Below are 21,555 nucleotides of genomic sequence, written 5' to 3' on the forward strand. Positions count from 1 at the left end.
TATTACTTTAGTTAATCTGTATTAGAAGGTTTAGCTGTCTAAATCTTATTACTTTAGTTAATCTGTAGTAGGAGTTTTAGCTGTCTAAATCTTATTACTTTAGTTAATCTATATTAGAAGTTTTAGCTGTCTAAATCTTATTTAGTTAATCTATATTAGAAGTTTAAGCTGTCTAAATCTTATTACTTTAGTTAATCTGTATTAGAAGTTTTAGCTGTCTAAATCTTATTACTTTAGTTAATCTGTATTATAAGTTTAAGCTGTCTAAATCTTATTACTTTAGTTAATCTGTAGTAGGAGTTTTAGCTGTCTAAATCTTATTACTTTAGTTATTCTGTATTAGAAGTTTTATCTGTCTAAATCTTATTACTTTAATCAATCTATATTAGAAGTTTTAGCTGTCTAAATCTTATTACTTTAGTCAATCTGTATTAGAAGTTTTAGCTGTCTAAATCTTATTATTTTAGTTAATCTGTATTAGAAGTTTAAGCTGTCTAAATCTTATTTAGTTAATCCATATTAGAAGTTATAGCTGTCTAAATCTTATTACTTTAATCAATCTATATTAGAAGTTTTACTTTATGATTAATGCAGCTGTCACTTGTGAACAAATCAAAGATGGAGATGCTGTAAATCCTCAAATGTCAGTGAGTAGTGTTTTTTTGATTCTTTTGGTTTCTTTAGCATGAAAAGCTTTAATGAAAATGAAATATAAATATCTGGTAGGCTTTTATTTTTAATCAGAGTTTTATAAATATTTTGCACTGCAAGAAGTCCTTGAGGTAATCTGTATTGTGATGTTGTATTTTGTTATTTGAAGATGATGTAAAATAAAATTCTTGAGTTCATTGAATTGAAAATTAAAAGAAAGGGGGTACTTGTAGATTTTAATTATCCGTTATAATTTTTTCTTTGCTTCAATTTTGGTACTTTATTTCCACCCCTTAAGTTTTGTTTTATTTCCAGCTTCCAAATATGCTGTATTGTGTAGTTCCATTAGATTGGTGTCCTCATTTGGAGAGGTTACAACCTATGCCACCTGAGGGCCTTAATCCTCAAACTCCGTGTGAAACATGTGGGGATCCGAGAGAAAATTGGGTTTGTTTACATTGTTATCAGGTGAGTCATATTGTTGGTGATCAGGTGAGTCATATTGTTGGTTATCAGGTGAGTCATATTGTTGGTTATCAGGTGAGTCATCAAGAAACCTTGATATATTACACTACCATAAATAACCCTGGTTCTTCCACTACACAAGAAACCTTGATATATTATTCCACTACACATAACCCTGGTTCTTCCACTACACAAGAAACCTTAATATATCACACTACTACACATAACCCTGGTTCTTCCACTACACAAGAAACCTTGATATATTACACAACCATAAATAACCCTGGTTCTTCCACTACACAAGAAACCTTGATATATTACACAACCATAAATAACCCTGGTTCTTCCACTACACAAAAAACCTTGACATATTATGCTACCATAAATAACCCTGGTTCTTCCACTACAATTTATGATTGTGTAATATATCAAGATTTCTTGTGTACAGTAATAGCCTGTGTCTGCTGCAGTGTACTTTAAGAGAATTGTGAATTTTGTATTGAATATTTATCTAATATATTATGAAACATTTATGTATTTTTTTCAATTTATCAGTAGTTTAGAAACAAAATCATTCTTCACTAAAATTTTATCTATAATTATTATATTCACAATTTTTTAAATTATATAAAAATTATGTGGTGTGTTTGAATTTTCTGGTTATTTGAATAATATAAATGTTTTACTCTAATAAGGTGTAACATTTTATGATTAAAGATCTTTGTGAAGTACGCGGATAATCTAAATGGTCGGGAGAATTACTTTAGGTTTTAAACAATTAGATAAATTATTAGTGTCAGTGAAAACTAATCACCATTATTGTATAGTGGCTTTCATCAAAAATTAAAAATTCCACCTTCAAATGTTTAGGGTTAATTTGTAGTTTATTGTAAATATGTCATGAAACAACAGCATGTTTAAAGAAACAGTTTTTTTATAACGGTTTATAAGATATATTAGTCAACGTTTTTAACTTGCCAACATGGTCGTAACATTGTGATTCAGTTGCTACTCTTCATATCTGTAGTTCTTGGATACAGTAGCAGATTAGAAGCAAGAATAATGAATTTGTATAATGTTAGCAAGTTAAAAAAATGTTAGATTAGTTAGAAAATAAAATCAGTCATTAGCTAACAAGAGAAGGCTATTGTAAACCACTGACTAATGGTAATAGTGAGTGATCAGATCATTCACCCACTAATGTCGACCATGCTCAGTGAGTGATCAGATCATTCACCCACTAATGTCGATCTTTCTCAGTGAGTGATCATTCACCCACTAATGTTGACCATGTTCAGTGAGTGATCATTCACCCACTAATGTCGACCATGCTCAGTGAGTGATCATTCACCCACTAATGTCAACCATTCTCAGTGAGTGGTCATTCACCCACTAATGTCGACCATACTCAGTGAGTGATCAGTCACCCACTAATGTCGACCATGCTCAGTGAGTGATCAGATCATTCACCCACTAATGTGACCATGCTCAGTGAGTGATCATTCACCCACTAATGTTGACCATGCTCAGTGAGTGATCATTCACGCACTAATGTCGACCATGCTCAGTGAGTGATCATTCACGCACTAATGTCAACCATTCTCAGTGAGTGGTCATTCACCCACTAATGTTGACCATGCTCAGTGAGTGGTCATTCACCCACTAATGTCAACCATACTCAGTGATTGCTCAGTCACACACTGTCAGTGAGTGGTCAGTCACTAAAACTACCTGATGTTGAAGTTATTATAAAATTGCTGTCATTTACTTCACGTTTTTTTTGCTAAACCTTGAGTCGAATAGTATCGTATTTAAAATGTATTCGTTTTTTTTTGTATTAGGTACATTGTGGACGTTATGTCAATCAGCACATGATCCAACATGGGCTAGAATGTCACCATCAGCTAACATTGAGCTACTCAGATCTTTCAGTGTGGTGCTACGAATGTGAGGAATATATACACAATGAAGTATGAACATTTATAAAATTTGCTTTTTTTTATGAGGGCCCCCAAGTATGATGCAATTAGTCAGCATTTGTTTTTTATGTAATATATATACGGCCACATTATTGGTGTTAAGTCTTATTGTTTTATTAATTTTTTTACATTGGTTAAGAGCTGCATAATTTTAAATTGTTGGCTACATAATTTTAATTATTTTAAAGTATATAAATTGGGATCCTGGTTATGACTTATTATGCAGTGTAAGTTACATTATAATTTTTTATTTTATGCTATGAATGCGCAACAGAAACATTACAAAATGTACAAAAAGTATTTTTTATACAAGAAATGTGAAATATATATATCTTTAAAGCTCTCAATATGGACATGCATTATATTCCAGTGACAGTGTAATTTATGTTTTTGTTATATAATAATATTGTTAATAATAATAAATAATTGTTATAATAATTCTGTTAATAATAATAATAAATAATTGTTATAATAATTCTGTTAATAATAATAAAATAATTGTTATAATAATCTGTTAATAATAATAATAAATAATTGTTATAATAATTCTGTTAATAATAATAAATAATTGTTATAATAATATTGATAATAATAATAAATAATTGTTATAATAATTCTGTTAATAATAATAAATAATTGTTATAATAATTCTGTTAATAATAATAAATAATTGTTATAATAATATTGATAATAATAATAAATAATTGTTATAATAATTCTGTTTATAATAATAATAAATAATTGTTATAATAATATTGTTAATAATAATAATTGTTATAATAATATTGTTAATAATAATAATTGTTATAATAATATTGTTAATAATAATAATTGTTATAATAATATTGTTAATAATAATAATAAATAATTGTTATAATAATGTTGTTAATAATATTGTTACTGAAATATACAGTTTTATATATTACTATAATTTAATGTATAATACATACGATATATTCTTTAGGATGTTTGTGTTTATAAAGTTTAAATCTTATATAAAGTAAAATTTTAACACCAGTATTTTAACTTATTTTCATCAGGATACAAAAACATTGAGTACTACTGTTGTCTTGTCATATTAGTTGTTCTCACTATTTTGTATTGTATCCAACTAAAGACTAAACCAAAACATTTGTATTCAAAAAAAATTATTTTTTCTGAAGTTGAAAGCTGTTTCTGTTTTATTTTTAAGATATAAATTTCAAGAAATGTGCAGCTCTAATTTTAAGTTGTAAGAATATTTTAATTAAGCAAAAACACCCTTAAAAACTTTATATTTATGTGATAGCTTAAACTAACTATTTGTACGTTTTGACAATACAAAAGTGTACGACTTGTATTTTGTGCATGTTTTGTTGGAAGGATATTGTTATCACCGTGCCCTGTTTCATTAAGTGAAGACTGATTTGTAGGAAGTAGGTCGTGTCAGACATTTTTGTGGAATGTTACAGCTAATGTAAGGTCGTGGTAGAACTACAACCAATGTAAGGTCGTGGTAGAACTACAACCAATGTAAGGTCGTGGTAGAACTACAACCAATGTAAGGTCGTGGTAGAACTACAACCAATGTAAGGTCGTGGTAGAACTACAACCAATGTAAGGTCGTGGTAGAACTACAGCTAATGTAAGGTCGTGGTAGAACTACAACCAATGTAAGGTCGTGGTAGAACTACAGCTAATGTAAGGTCGTGGTAGAACTACAGCTAATGTAAGGTCGTGGTAGAACTACAGCTAATGTAAGGTCGTGGTAGAACTACAGCTAATGTAAGGTCGTGGTAGAACTACAGCTAATGTAAGGTTGTGGTAGAACTACAGCTAATGTAAGGGCGTGGTAGAACTACAACCAATGTAAGGTTGTGGTAGAACTACAACCAATGTAAGGTTGTGGTAGAACTACAGCTAATATAAAGTTGTGGTAGAACTACAACCAATGTAAGGTCGTGGTAGAACTACAACCAATGTAAAGTTGTGGTAGAACTACAACTAATATAAAGTTTTATACTTGTATTCAGGTTCATCGGTTAATACATTTGGAATATTGAGTATACAAACTGTTTGTCTGTTTGTTTCATATGAAGCTTTTAGGTGTTTTTTTATCATATATGAGTTTCTTAGCTGTAATACATAGGATGATTTTAGTTCATCCAAATTAACTGACATTTCCAGTTTATTCCTGTGAAAATCCAAAAGGAGTTTAACTAGGATGTTTTTAGTTCATCCAAATTAACTGATATTTCCAGTTTATTGTAGTAAAAATCAAAACTAGGATGATTTTATTTCATCCAAATTAACTGATATTTCCAGTTTATTGCAGTAAAATCCAAAAGGAGTTTTGTATTGTTGTATGATCTGTATTTTTAATGTTGGTTGAAATTGTATATTTGGAAACTGTTAATATTTAGGTTCTTTTCATGTATTTAAGTTTCTATCAGTTCAGACCAAGGGTTTGTTTCATTGTGTTGTTTTGACTTCTTTTAGAATGAGAATAAACTATGAAAGTGAATTAAAATATTTTTACATTTGGATTATCATTCTCAGATATAAATAGAGTTTGTAGAATTTTAAGAAAGTGAGCATATTTGTGTTTAAAAATATAAAGCTGTAAATTTTTCACACCGTCCTCAAGATTAACCAGCTACAGAATTTCAGTTCCACAAATTCAGTACATGTTATTAAGGCACACATTTGAAAATTGTAATGAATGACATGTTTTCTGTGACAGGTTCTACTGCCCTTTAAACGAGATGCGCACTGGAAAAAATTTGGAGAAATGATGCTAGGAACGGAGTGACGGGTTGAAGTGATGGATATAACAACTTGGAAATGTCCTTCTTTTAGTGTGCGCTTTAATATGTACAGTTTAATATGCTAATTTTCTATGTATTATCATTTCTCTTATTCATAGGAATAATTGACTTGATTTTATCAAATAATTTAGCTCTCTGTACCATCTTGCTTTTACTCTTGTGGAAAAGAAAAAAAAGAGTATACTTTTTCCACTTTGGGACTAAATAATATAATTAACAATAATGATGAAGCAAATTCTTCAGAATGATTGTGCGTGACGTAATCTTCGCTATTCTTTCACATTTTTTTTTGTAATTTCAGAGAGTGTGATCATTTCTTTAACCAGTTCTCGGTATGGCTGCTTCTACTACTTAAGAGTATCTTAAGAGTTGACGTGCCATAAAGTGTTAACTACTTTCATTGTCCGAAACATTTTGGACGCAGCTAGTAATTGTTGTGTAGTGAAAAACTTTTAATATGTTGTCTTTAGAAAGCATTTTAACTTGGTATATGACTTGTGATGTGTGTGTGTATATATAGATTAAATGTGCTTTTTGTCAGATTTTTATGGTATAACTAATACAGAGATGTGGGTAAAACAAGGTGATGATTGTTATATATATTTTTTTAAATTGTCACAGAATTGTTTTTTAGTGAAAAATTTAATCAAATTTAGAAAATAATTTTCATTTGACTTTTTACTTAAAGTTCTTTAGTGTAACAGATTTTTTCAGCTTCTCCGGTATATATATTGTTAGCCCTGCGGTTACTAGAATGTAGAGCCTTTCTGTAGAGTTTGTTACCATGACAATGTTCTTTCTGTGCTTTCTGATAAAATATATCTCCCCCAAAATTCAGGTGTTGTTTTATTAATAATTTTTTTACGTGAGACATTTCCAAGTATTAACATACAAAAAATATCTGTTTTCTTCCTATAAAAGCATTTGAAACATATATCAATTTTAAATATGGCCTTGAATAAACACTAGTAACATGTTCTATCTGTAGCTGCAAGGCAAGTATGAATTTCACGTTACCTTTAACAAATCATTTTATGTTTTTGTAAAGTATTTTACAAAAATAAAATGTTTGCCTGTGATCTTATAGAAACCTGCTCAGAAGATTACTTTTAGCATGATGAAAAATATCCAACAGATGACAAGTTTTTTATACAGTTAATTATTAACGAAGTTTGAAAGAGCTACTTCAAATAAACACTCAGCGGCTCAGCTGTACGTCTGAGGACTTGTTGCACTAAAAATTGGGTTTTGATACCTACAGTTTGCAGAGCACAGACAGCCTATTCTGTAACTTAACAACAAACAATAACTTTCACATTTTGTATTCAAATATAGAAATGTTTAAATTAATCGTAACAACATTCTTACGTATTAAGTTGCTGTGATTGTGATTTAAAACGGTAAATGGTATGTATGAAAACACAAAGTAATGACCAGATAAGGACTGTACTTGTCAACATGATAAACTATTTTCAGTACAGGTGGGTTGATGGTATTGAATATATGCAAAAGGAGTTTTACAGGACTGTCCGAGGATGTGTTGTAGTTTGTATAATACGTTCATCATTATACTTCAGAATAAAATGCCCTCCCCCTGCTTTGGGATTTATAGCTCACCCCCCCCTGATTAAAAGAATCCCGAATGTACTAATAAAATTACTTCATTATCTCCAAAGGGCGTTAGAACAAAAAAACAAACCAAGCTAGGACACCCATCACTGGTACCTGAACACGTGTGCATTACCTCATTATCCCCAAAGGGTGTTAGAACAAAAAAACAAACCAAGCTAGGACACCTATCACTGGTACCTGAACACGTGTGCATTACCTCATTATCTCCAAAGGGCGTTAGAACAAAGAAACAAACCAAGCTAGGACACCTATCACTGGTACCTGAACACGTGTGCATTACCTCATTATCCCCAAAGGGCGTTAGAACAAAGAAACAAACCAAGCTACGACACCCATCACTGGTACCTGAACACGTGTGCAAAGTTTTGTCTCGTTTCAAACATGGCATCCCCATGAAAATTAAAATGATTCAGTGTGTCGTACACGTTATTTTAAAGGCTTCGTTAAACTGAAAACACCGTTGTTGTATTGTTGACAATTCTGTACTATGAGTGATATATATAAAATTTTATACGTACATAGAAAAAAGAAGTAATACCAAACAGTTAAGAAAAAAGTCGTAACCAACAATATGGCAACTTTTAGGCTTAGGTGTGTTCTCTGGGTGGAGTGTTAAGGATAACAACGATGTAAGGCTATTTTTAATGTTTATATAAACATGTGATGCTATTTTAATATTTTATACTATATTTTAGAAAGTAATACATTTCCTTCTTACAAGCACTGAAAGATTACATTTTACTTGTGTTGGTATCAAGTTTACAATGGTGTAATTATTAGTGAAACAGACTAGGCCTAAATAAACAACTATAATATACAGTATTTAGCTTATTCCTTCTTTGGGATTAAATCTCATGGTTTTTACATAAAGAAAACTTGGTTGTCTACACCTTTTCCCTATCATCCATGTTATATGTTACTCTCTATATCAGTAAACTAATTAATGGTTGGTTGTTTTGCGATATCTTTGTCTTTGAATATTCACACAAAGCTACACAAGGACTATATGCACGTAATCGTCTCCTGTTTTGAACTGACAAACTAAAGAAAGGCAACGATATTACCATCGAATAGTGGGCTGTGCCCGTCAATTAGGTAGTACCCCAAAATGCAAATATTGGGATTTCAGCTCTCCCGTTGTCATGTAATACACTAAACAAAGAGTACCTTAACTGTTACCTCTTCCTAGAGAAACCATAGGAAGTTCATTTTAAATAAAAGCAATAAACCCACTTATTCAAAATCTTCTAAGAAGCAAAGCCATTTTGGGCTATCTACTGTATCCACCACAGGGAATCGAATCCCTGATTTCAGCGTTGTAGTCTGTAAGGACTCAATAAGTAGGAGAGTGGTGCCAGGTCACACACCTCCTAACAAAAATAAAGACTTTGTGTGGGATTGGAGAATAAAAGTCTTAAATAGATTTTACTCAAAATAGTAACCATTGGATAGTTAGTAGCGCCCCCTTGTGGAATAATAAATATATTTAAATTGGTCCTTACTTAAATGTTCCCGTCAATTAGGTGAAATATAATTTAATGAGGGTTAGTATGATATTATATAGAGTACATGTTAGAATCTATGGTTTGACGTGTGATAAGCTCAAAATCAGGTTTAGAACCCCGCAGTGGACAGATCACAGATAGCCTTTTGTGAAGCTTCCTGCTTAACAACAACAAGTTCCATACGATAAACGAACATATTAGTATTTTAAAATAGTAAATAACGGTATAACGTAGCCAGAGTTTTCACATTAAAGTCGATTTTCGTTATGTTGACCCACCTTTGAAGTGTCGTCTACAGTATAGAATGTTTATACGTCATCGCATTTTGAACTGGTTTTTATACCTCATTATAACAAACATATTAGTGTAGCACAGATGTAATATATATATATTGTTTGTATAAATATGTCTTCTTAAAATAAACACATTGTTCGATATTTTTACCAAATCAAATTCATTATTACCCTCGGCGGGAGTCGAACCCGCAATCTTCGGTTTAGGAGACCGACGCCTTATCCATTAGGCCACGAGGGCTTGTTTTTATATTTTTATATCTGTACTTTATAATTTCTCGATACAGAACTTGGATTATTAATGTTGAAACTAATTATATTATAATATAACATTTTTACAGTACACGTATCTTTACATGTTTATCTAAAGTTCTATACATACATTACTTATGTGTACAGTTCTATAGTATCGTTTATTTACTAACCTTTATTACTTATATCTTCCCCTAGAATAACACAAGTTATTTTGTTTAAACAATTTATAATGGACCGTAAATGTTAGGTAACATTTGGATTATTGTGTTCAGTCTTGGGCTCCTTACCTTAGGAAAGCTATTGAATTGGTGGAAAGGGTTACTAGAATGGTGCCTGGGATGGAGGGGTTGTCATACGAGGAGAGGTTGAAATCTCTCAAATTGTTTTCTCTTGAAAAAAGAAGAGCTGGGGGGGGGGATCTGATTGAGGTGTTTAAGATTGTAAAGGGAAGTGATAGTGTTGATGCATCATCTTTTTTATACTTAACAATGAGAATAGTAGGACAAGGGGACACAAACATAAATTTTGGCAGGGTAAGAGTCATATTCAGCTAAGACAGTTTTATTTTTCTAACAGGGTTGTTGTCTTCCGATGTTGTGGAAACAGTAAATTTAAATGAGTTTGAGAGAAAGATGGATAAGTATTTGTCTTCCTACAATAAACACATTTCTCGATACTCGTGATTTTAACTAAATGAAATTCATTACTACCCTCGGCGGGACTCGAACCCGCAGTCTTCGGTTTAGGAGACCGACGCCTTATCCATTAGGCCACGAGGGCTTATTTTTATTTTTGTATCTGTACTATATAATACCTTTCCTTTATAATTTCTCGATACAGAAGTTGGAATATTAATGTTGAAACTAATTATATTATAATATAACATTTTTAAAGTTCACGTATCTTTACATGTTTATCTAAAGTTCTATACATACATTACTTATGTGTACAGTTCTATAATATCGTTTATTTACTAACCTTTATTACTTATATCTTCCCCTAGAATAACACAAGTTATTTTGTTTAAACAGAGACAGATAATCGAGTCAAGCCGTAAGTAAAGTGAGTGAATCGTTGTGAATTATAGCGTGTGTTTAAGTTAAAGTTACTGTGGAAATTAAGTGTATTATTAAGTTTGTAATGAGAAAGAATAAACTAGTTTTGTTTAAGAAAGGACTTGTATCGCTGAAGTTCTTCGGAAAGAACTTTTACGGAAAATGAACAAACGACCAGAAACGTAACAGTATGTTGTCGTGTACCAATAGTTTTATAAATACTCTATACAAACATTTCGTTAGGGTTACATCAACGTACGTGTCTGTGTTCCATTATAAATTGTTTAAACAAAATAACTTGTGTTATTTTAGGGGAAGATATAAGTAATAAAGGTTAGTAAATAAACGATATTATAGAACTGTATATATATAAGTAATGTATGTATAGAACTTTAGATAAACATGTAAAAGATACGTGAACTGTAAAAATGTTATATTATAATATACTTAGTTTCAACAAAAAATAAATAAGCCCTCGTGGCCTAATGGATAAGGCGTCGGTCTCCTAAACCGAAGATTGCGGGTTCGAGTCCCGCCGAGGGTAATAATGAATTTGATTTGGTAAAAATATCGAACAATGTGTTTATTTTAAGAAGACATATTTATACAAACAATATATATATATATTACATCTGTGCTACACTAATATGTTTGTTATTATGAGGTATAAACATTCTGTACTGTAGACGACACTTCAAAGGTGGGTCAACATAACGAAAATCGACTTTAATGTGAAAACTCTGGCTACGTTATACCGTTATTCGTTATTTTAAAGTACTAATATGTTCGTTTATCGTATGGATCTTGTTTGTTGTTAAGCAGGAAGCTACACAAAAGACTATCTGTCCACTGCGGGTTTCTAAACCAGATTGTTAGTGTTATAAGCCCACAGACGTACCGCTGAGCTAAGGGTGAGCTATCTAATACTAACCTTCATTCAATTATACTTCATCTAACTAACTAGAGACGGTTTGTTTGTTTGTAATTAAGCACAAAGCTATACAATCGGCTATCTGTGTTCTGCCCACCACGGGTATCGAAACCCGGATTCTATCATTGTATGTCCGCAGTGCAATGCACTAGAGACGGAGAAATTCAAGTAATGACTTATTTTAAAATATTAATTTTCCACAAGGGGGCGCTACTGGGTATCCAAAATATCAATGGCGACGTTAATTCTGTATTGTTTTGAGACACTTCTATTAAAGTTTTTTATTCTCCAATCTCACAACATTTTGAGAAATATCATTAATTTTTTTTGTCCCCGTGGTTATGAGGTGTGTGATCTAGCATAGTACAGGATTTAACACCATAGTACAGGTTTTAACATCATAGTACAGGGTTAACACCATAGTACAGGTTTTAACATCATAGTACAGACTTTAACACCATAGTACAGGGTTTAACATCGTAGTACAGGGTTTAACACCATAGTACAGGTTTTAACATCATAGTACAGGGTTAACACCATAGTACAGGTTTTAACATCATAGTACAGGGTTAACACCATAGTACAGGTTTTAACATCATAGTACAGACTTTAACACCATAGTACAGGGTTTAACATCGTAGTACAGGGTTTAACACCATAGTACAGGGTTTAACATCATAGTACAGGGTTAACACCATAGTACAGGGTTTAACATCATAGTACAGGTTTTAACACCAGGTGTGTGATGTTGCATGGTACAGGGTTTAACACCATAGTACAGGTTTTAACATCATAGTATACGGTTTAACACCTCTCTCCTACTTATTGAGTCCTACTGTGGGACAGCGTTAAGTCTATGGATGTACAGCTTTGTACAGTGGATACAGCTCACATCACAATATTGCTTTACTTTAATAAACCTACTTATTTAAAATATTCCTATGGTTTCTATAGAAACTCGAACTCTACTAACAACAGTTTAGTTTGTCAGTTCAAAACAGGGGATGGTTACGTGTATGTAGTCCTTGTGTAGCTTTGTGTGAAAATTCAAAGACAAATATATCGCAAAGTAACCAACCATTAATTAGTTTACTGATATAGAGAGTAACATATAACATGGATGATAGGGAAAAGGTGTAGACAACCAAATTTTCTTTATGTAAAAACTAAAGGTGTGGCGATACATCGTTACGTTACGAGTATTGTATCTTCACGAAATTTTTCAGACTTTCAGTAAACATTACAAGTCTTTTGTACATAAAAAATCAGAATTTCTAATAAAGTATTTCTGCTAAAAATTAATGATTCAATAAAGGAAGATGAGCATTGAGTACTACATGTTGTCTTCATTTCTTTTATCAAAAACATTACATACAAAGTAACATAACAAATTAACAATAACAAAATAGACAGACTGATGTTAACTTGTTTATTTTACTTCTCTTGCCAGGTGTTAGTTAGTTGATGAAACCTGAGAATTTGGAAAAGCACTGGTAAAGTGTGAACTACTTAAATATGACAATGTTAGTAATATAGATAATAAATTACAGACAAGACTGTCAAACTTTGTAACGAACCGAACCGTTGGTAAAACTTCTGTATCTAGATACGTATCGTATCGACTTCTATGATCAAATAGCACTCCTAATAAAAACAATAACATTTAAACTGAATGAAAGAATAGAATAATACTTCATATTACAGTATATTTAGGCTTAGTTGGTTTCACCCGTAATTATACTTTAAGAGCTACTATAAGATTTATAGTATATTTAGGCCTAGTTGGTTTCACCCGTAATTATACTTTAAGAGCTACTGTAAGATTAACACCAACATAGAACAAGTCTGTTAGAGCTAGTAACAAAGAACACGTATTACTATCTTAAACCAGAATTCTCTGGAAGTTTGTTAAATGAAATTGACAAGTTAAATCTAAACACAACGCTGTTTGTGCTGTGAATTCACGTAAATTGTGTGAAAGGAAACAAACGAAAATTACAGAGTTGAGAGTATTGTTGAGTTAAAAACAACGACAACAACAATAGTCATGTTTTATCTGACAACCATGTGTTATGAGAGAAAGTTAAGTGAAGTGAAAGTAAAAGCTCAGTCAGAACAAAAGTTAAAAAATGTGAAATTAGCCAGCATATGAGTGATTAGCCATAACTGGCGATATCTTAAAGTGAGTTTCACAGTTTAATAGAGATAAGGAGAATAATTTGTCTTGTCAAAGGTGTTCTAAGATAATTGAACTCGTCTCTGTGGACTTTAACGAAAGGAGACAATTATTTAAAGTTCGAGATACAACTGTGGTAATCCCTCAAGTGATGTAAGTGAATTTATCACAGATTGTACAGTAAGAAAGAAAGTGTAGAAAAATACGACGGAGCCTTTTCCAATGCAGAATACGCTGCCGGGCTATTTCTCACTCGGTCATCGACATATATATATATACCTTGCCCAACTGAAGCCTGGAATTTTCTACAACCTAGGTGACACTATGATGTAACAATAGGATCGAATAACGTGACGTCAACAATATTATTAAACCCCTAGAACTACAATCAACTGCATACACAACGTACGACTCGTACAAAGTTAGGTAACGAAATTTGTCACAACTAACGTTTTTAAAACAATCCATCTTTAACACTGCTGTGATGAAAACTAAACAATCATTAGATATTAAGTTACAAAATAAACTAAATAATAAATATTAAACTAAATAGTCTTGTATATTCAACACCTGCCAAAAATCTCCTGACCCAGGTTATATCTATATTGTTCATGTTTTACCGAGTGTAATACAACAATATATTGTTATGACATGTTATTTAACAATAACAAATTAATTTATTTCTCCAAGAAAGTTCTGTACAGATGACGTTCACTGTTAAGCCCAACTTCACAAACAACGTTTGAATAGAAATTCCAAAACAAATAAACTCAAGTCACTTACTTTTAAAATCTATTCTCTGGTCGATTGAAAATAAACATGCTGACTGACTTACTGATTTACTTTCTAAGTTCTAAATAACTAACTTGATGACGAAATTAGACTGACTGAATCACAGTTTAGCTCATTCTAACTAACTTTCTAAGTGACTCTGAGTCGATTAATTAATTGTAAGTCACTCAGTCTTGGTATTTTGTACGCTATAGTCACAAACATTCAAGGTTCCACAGAGAAACTCCTGAGGATCACACAATTATTACACAATATAAAACTATTTTATTTATATTTTGACGATTGCAACACAATCAGTGGTACTTATTTTGTTGGAGTTTTGCCGAGTTTAATATAACAGTATATAAAGCTGTGTTTGTTGTTATTTTGTAGATGTTTTCACGAGTGTATTAGAACAATATACAAAGTTGTACAAAAAACAACAATAAAAAATCAAGCCCTCGTGGCCTAATGGATAAGGCGTCGGTCTCCTAAACCGAAGATTGCGGGTTCGAGTCCCGCCGAGGGTAGTAATGAATTTGATTTAGTAAAAATATCGAACAATGTGTTTATTTTAAGAAGACATATTTATACAAAGAATATATATATTACATCTGTGCTACACTAATATGTTTGTTATTATGAGGTATAAAAGCCAGTTCAAAATGCGATGACGTATAAACATTCTATACTGTAGACGACACTTCAAAGGTGGGTCAACATAACGAAAATCGACTTTAATGTGAAAACTCTGGCTACGTTATTCCGTTATTTACTATTGTAAAATACTAATATGTTAGTTTATCGTATGTATCTTGTTTGTTATTGTTATTACTCTCTTGTTAAGGTTGTTCTTTCATATCAGAAACTATAAGAAAAAAAACCATGTTCATTAATTTCGTAAGCCTTAATTACCGTCTTGAGATTTTACGTTGGTCGACTAAGCAAATATACATTTAGAGATGTTAACAGTTGAGTGATAATGATGCAGTTATTTAAACAACAATAAAATACATTTCATTCAATACTAACTTGTTAAAAAACTTCATTTTGTTATTTGGAAAACAATTTTACAACATTTTTATAATACCATATTTGAAAATGGTAAGGCAAAAGGGTGTATAAACACATATAAAGACAAAAAACACGCCATCTAGTAGCATAAATTACATTTATAAATATCACTGTTTTATTATTTTAAACGGAAATTTAAAACTTTTCATGTCATGAAAACCAAAGAGGTGGGTTATCACAATATTTGTTCAGTCGTTAGATATTCATTATTTTCTTTAAAAGCTATCACCAGTCTGTCTAGAAAGTTATTAATAAGATCTGCATAATTATTAGTTAGGTTTACAGCTGTAAAATATCCGTTTCTTCATTTTCTGATTTCAGTATATTTTATTTTACTGGTGTTAGTTCTATTTTTTTAGCGTTCAAATGTTGATGAAAACATAAATTGTTTTAAGATTGACTTATGCAAAAATAATCCCTGACATTTTGTGGTTCCACTTGTTAACAAGCTGATATCTAAAATATAAATTTAACATTATAAATAAATAGGCAACAGAGGCGTCAGAAACAGGGGTGGTAGGGGTACTATAGCATCCAACTTTTACATATTTGACTTATATAGCAACTGGAGATTATATTATTATATTAATATTCTGGGGGCATGGACCCAGACCCCCCCGAGATTGAGCTCCATTTGGCAGCACGAGAGCTGCTTTAGCAATTCCTTATACTTTCGATCACTCATTGTAACATCTGCATGTCTAGCCACCCCACCCCCACATTGTAACATCTGCATGTCTAGCCAAGCTCCCCCACATTGTAACATCTGCATGTCTAGCCATCCCACCCCGACATTGTAACATCTGTATGTCTAGCCAAGCTCCCCCACATTGTAACATCTGCATGTCGAGCCAAGCTCCCCACATTGTAACATCTGCATGTCTAGCCAATCACCCCCACACTGTAACATCTGCATGTTTAGCCAAGCTCCCCCACATTGTAACATCTGCATGTCTAGCCAAGCTCCCCAACATTGTAACATCTGCATGTATAGCCAATCAACCCCACATTGTAACATCTGCATGTCTAGCCAAGCTCCCCCACATTGTAACATCTGCATGTCTAGCCAAGCTCCCCCACATTGTAACGTCTGCATGTCTAGCCAATCACCCCCACATTGTAACAGCTGCATGTTTAGCCAAGCTCCCCCACACTGTAACATCTGCATGTCTAGCCAAGCACCCCCACATTGTAGCTCCTTCGTACAACACTGTAAATTATTTTTACAAATAGTCATCACACTAACCTATTTATTGGCTTTAAAGTAACAACGATTTGGTCTCTAGCATCAGAAGAGTTTTTAAAAATAAATCTGTACAAATTACAAAGTTCTTTTTATCGTGCAAGGGTGGGCGCAATAAAGGTATTAACTATATTCTATACTTCTATGTACAGACATTCACAATCATTTATCAGAACTTCACATTCGACAGTATTTATTCTGAGATTTAAACTCTAAGTAATGCAAAGGCACATTTAAAGTATTGTAAAAAAAAACCTTGAGGGTTTAAGCATAATTAAAATCAGTTTTCTAACATGCTTAAACGCCTTACCCTAATAACCATTAAACCTTTAAAACATGATATTTACAACAGTGTAACATTCCACATTACAGTAACGTTTGTACCACGATTATTGTTGTTTTTCTAATACACTGACACATTCCACATTACAGTAACGTTTGTACCACGTTTATTGTTGTTTTTCTAATACCACATTACAGTAACGTTTCTGCTATGTTTATTGTTGTTTTTCTAACACACGGACACATTCCACATTACAGTAACGTTTGTACCACGTTTATTGTTGTTTTTCTAACACACGGACACATTCCACATTACAGTAACGTTTGTACCACGTTTATTGTTGTTTTTCTAATACACGGACACATTCCACATTACAGTAACGTTTGTACCACGTTTATTGTTGTTTTTCTAACACACGGACACATTCCACATTACAGTAACGTTTGTACCACGTTTATTGTTGTTTTTCTAATACACGGACACATTCCACATTACAGTAACGTTTGTACCACGTTTATTGTTGTTTTTCTAACACACGGACACATTCCACATTACAGTAACGTTTGTACCACGTTTATTGTTGTTTTTCTAATACACGGACACTTTCCACATTACAGTAACGTTTGTACCACGTTTATTGTTGTTTTTCTAATACACGGACACTTTCCACATTACAGTAACGTTTGTACCACGTTTATTGTTGTTTTTCTAACACACGGACACATTCCACATTACAGTAACGTTTGTACCACGTTTATTGTTGTTTTTCTAACACACGGACACATTCCACATTACAGTAACGTTTGTACCACGTTTATTGTTGTTTTTATAACACACGGACACATTCCACATTACAGTAACGTTTCTGCTATGTTTATTGTTGTTGTTCCAACACTGTGGTACATTACACTTTATTGTTGTTGTTCCAACACAGTGGTACATTACACGTTGTTGTAATATATCTACTACACTTATTGTTGTTGTTCTTACACAGTGGTACATTACACGTTGTTGTAATATATCTACTACACTTATTGTTGTTGTTCCAATACAGTGGTACATTACACGTTATTGTAACGTTTCTACTACACTTGTTGTTCCAACACAGTGGTACATTACACGTTATTGTAATATTTCTGCTGAACTTATTGTTGTTGTTCCAACACAGTGGTACATTACACTTGATTGTAATATTTCTGCTGAACTTATTGTTGTTGTTCCAACACAGTGGTACATTACACGTTATTGTAATATTTCTGCTGAACTTATTGTTGTTGTTCCAACACAGTGGTACATTACACGTTATTGTAACGTTTCTACTACACTTATTGTTGTTGTTCCAACACAGTGGTACATTACACGTTATTGTAACGTTTCTACTACACTTATTGTTGTTGTTCCAACACAGTGGTACATTACACTTTATTGTAATATTTCTGCTGAACTTATTGTTGTTGTTCCAACACAGTGGTACATTACACGTTATTGTAATATTTCTGCTGAACTTATTGTTGTTTTTTTCATAAGAGAAAGGTATAAATATATCAATGTATTATCTTCATAAAACGTCTCCCAATTGACTAAGTTAAGTTGAGAACTGTATTCATGGTAAAAATTGCATTAATTAATTAATTACATAATATACCTATATGAAAATAACGAAATAAGTAGCTAACTAAACAATTCTTTAATAGTGTTCAATTTTCCTAGACGTTTATATTGACGGTACACGCAAGAACTACTTTAATAAATGTATAATTATTATATTACATATCATGTAGGGAGTTTAGCACTACATCAGAGGAATTTTTTTTATTTAGAAGCAACACCCCATTTTAAAGTTTTCTACGTTAAAGTCTAGGTACATATCATGACAAGTGAGATTGTTATATGTACTAGTAGAACGTGTCAAAATTCGAAAAAATAGGTAGTTGTGATATTTCACTCGATTCGCATTCCTACCCAATCACACTGCAAAGATTTTAACTAGTCATCCCAGTTTGTTTACTTGTCAACAACAACTTATCCCGGTTTGTTTACTTGTCAGCACCACCTCTGTTTGAATTAGTCATTCATATTTTTGTTAACTGATTTCTCAGAACTTCAACAAAACATTTAATTTGGAAACAAAATTTTAGACAATTACATAGCAAACGTATTCCAAACTTAAATAAAAACATATTCAAACATACTTATTGTACGTGCATTTGTCTTTAAAATATATAAAATGTAACATTTGTTATCGGAATAAAACGACATAAACAATACTCTGGAAATTGGCTACAGCATTACATGAAAATTATGATTTAAAAATTTTGCAGTGGAAAAAAAATGTTTTTTTTTTAAATTTTAACAATGCATACTCATAGAAATTACCATGCATCCACAACAGTTGTTCGTATAACTGTTTTTACGTATTTCACAATAGACGGATACACGTCTGGTTTTCCAAATAATGTTATTCTGCGAGTATAACGTGTTGAAATTCGACAAAATATCAGGAGTTGTGGTGTTTAAAGTCAAGATTTAAAACTGTCGAATTAATATTGGAAAAATTGATCATAACACTTCCTTGTAAACAGGTATATTCATCCATACGTCCCCACCCCTTCCCATAATGGTCCAGTAAAAAATGCATTCCTCCATACGTCCCTACCCCTTCCAATAATGGTCCAGTAAAAAATACATTCCTCCATACGTCCCCACCTCTTCCAATAACAGTCCTGTAAAAAGTACATTCCTCCATACTTCCCTACCCCTTCCAATAATGGTCCAGTAAAAAATACATTCCTCCATACGTCCCTACCCCTTCCAATAATGGTCCAGTAAAAAGTACATTCCTCCATACGTCCCCACCCCTTCCAATAACAGTCCAGTAAAAAATACATTCCTCCATACGTCATCACCCCTTCCAATAACAGTCCAGTAAAAAATACATTCCTCCATACGTCCCCACCCCTTCCAATAACAGTCCAGTAAAAGTACATTCCTCCATACGTCCCTACTCTTTCCAATAACAGTCCAATAAAAAGTGCATTCCTCCATACGTCCCCATCCCTTCCAATAACGGTCCAGTAAAAAGTACATTCCTCCATACTTCCCTACCCCTTCCAATAATGGTCCAGTAAAAAATACATTCCTCCATACGTTCCCACCCCTTCCAATAACAGTCCAGTAAAAAGTACATTCCTCCATACGTCACCACCCCTTCCAATAACAGTCCAGTAAAAAGTACATTCCTCCATACGTTCCCAACGCCACCCCCTTTCCAATACCGGTAAGAACGATATATCACCCTGTATATGTGTTCCAGCACATGTTTCCTCAATAGGTGAAAATAAAGACCACGCGATGTAAACTTTAATTTAGAAAAAAGCAAAAATATTTTCATATCTTGTAAGCACCGCTCATCGGAGTAATATGATAATGATAATTATCTGGTAATATAACGACAATAAAGTCCATACTTTCAATGTCATTTAGTTTTGCCTCATTTGTTTTAGAAATTTGTGTGTTATTCTCTATAGTAATAATAACAAAATAAACTTTGATCATAATTTAAGTTCATGCTTCCAATTAAAAAGTTAACAGCCCAAGACAATCCCTGTTTTTTTTAGGGCAAACCTCATTGGGCTTTCTGCTGTGTCCACTGCGTGGAATCGAGCCCCGGATTTTAATTTTGTAAGTACGTACATTTATCACTGACCCACCAGGGCAAAGCGTCACTGGGGTTTATGCTGTGTCCACCAGCGGGGAATCGAACCCCTCATTTTATTGTTGTAACTTACCGCCGACCCACAGGGAGACAGTAAATCCCTGACTATTAAATGAGTGATTTAATACATCCTGATGACTTTTGCATAATTGATGAAAATCAAATAGGGGGAAGTGAGATTCTTTTCTATATGCATTTTATAATATTATAAATATATATAAAAAAACACCTACAGTTGTCTCAATCATACAAAAAGTATACATGTTTATTATTAGTGTTTGAAGATGGGCGGGATACCATCCTGCTACCTTTCAGTGGACTGTAAGGTTCAATAGACGAGGAAAGAAGCACTTACGGCGTCAATGGACTGGGGATAGAAACTATATATTTTGTTCTTTAAATGTCGTTTAAACGAGGTCAGAGTGAGACACGGAAAGAGGAAATAATCCTTCTTGCTACGGGCTTGGTCGATGTGACTGAGTTCGTAACCACCAGAGTTTCCATATTACGTCTCTGTAACAGTATGCAACTGTTTTTTACTTAATTTTATTTCTTTTGAACCGCTTCTAACTAATAATTCCGCCACACAAGTTGTAAAACACGAATTACTCGCGAGTATACCTCATGAAGAATTCATCTTATTGTTATTATTTTCATTATCATACCTTATCTAACTTAATATAATTTTTACATTTTAGTTACTTTTATAATAATAAATAA

General features: G+C 32.5%; 1 protein-coding gene and 4 non-coding genes across 5 annotated transcripts; 3 read left to right on the forward strand and 2 right to left on the reverse strand.

Annotated features, from left to right (window-relative positions):
• Positions 1-551: 551 nt before the first annotated feature.
• On the forward strand, positions 552-6,735 carry LOC106474617 (histone deacetylase 6-like). The gene is made up of 4 exons (XM_013935307.2): positions 552-647; positions 967-1,119; positions 2,958-3,086; positions 5,818-6,735. Exons 1-4 carry the CDS (start codon positions 582-584, stop codon positions 5,884-5,886), a joined length of 417 nt encoding a protein of 138 aa, XP_013790761.1. The 5' UTR covers positions 552-581; the 3' UTR covers positions 5,887-6,735.
• Positions 6,736-9,500: 2,765 nt separating this feature from the next.
• Trnar-ccu lies at positions 9,501-9,573 on the reverse strand. Its single transcript has one exon. It is a non-coding gene; the product is annotated as a tRNA-Arg (tRNA).
• Positions 9,574-10,294: 721 nt separating this feature from the next.
• On the reverse strand, positions 10,295-10,367 carry Trnar-ccu. Its single transcript has one exon. It is a non-coding gene; the product is annotated as a tRNA-Arg (tRNA).
• A 746-nt stretch (positions 10,368-11,113) lies between these two features.
• On the forward strand, positions 11,114-11,186 carry Trnar-ccu. The gene has a single exon. It is a non-coding gene; the product is annotated as a tRNA-Arg (tRNA).
• A 3,791-nt stretch (positions 11,187-14,977) lies between these two features.
• Positions 14,978-15,050, forward strand: Trnar-ccu. Its single transcript has one exon. It is a non-coding gene; the product is annotated as a tRNA-Arg (tRNA).
• Positions 15,051-21,555: the final 6,505 nt, after the last annotated feature.

The sequence above is a fragment of the Limulus polyphemus genome, unplaced genomic scaffold, assembly GCF_000517525.1.
Source record: "Limulus polyphemus unplaced genomic scaffold, Limulus_polyphemus-2.1.2 Scaffold7444, whole genome shotgun sequence".
Taxonomy (NCBI): Eukaryota; Metazoa; Arthropoda; class Merostomata; order Xiphosura; family Limulidae; genus Limulus; species Limulus polyphemus.

Bases quoted from the DNA above. Each gene is read 5' to 3' on its own strand.
- LOC106474617 (XM_013935307.2), top strand. From the start codon at position 582: ATGATTAATGCAGCTGTCACTTGTGAACAAATCAAAGATGGAGATGCT. The intron at 648-966 runs GTGAGTAGTGTT...TTTTATTTCCAG, and splicing joins CTGTAAATCCTCAAATGTCA to CTTCCAAATATGCTGTATTG. The intron at 1,120-2,957 runs GTGAGTCATATT...TTTTTGTATTAG, and splicing joins TTTGTTTACATTGTTATCAG to GTACATTGTGGACGTTATGT.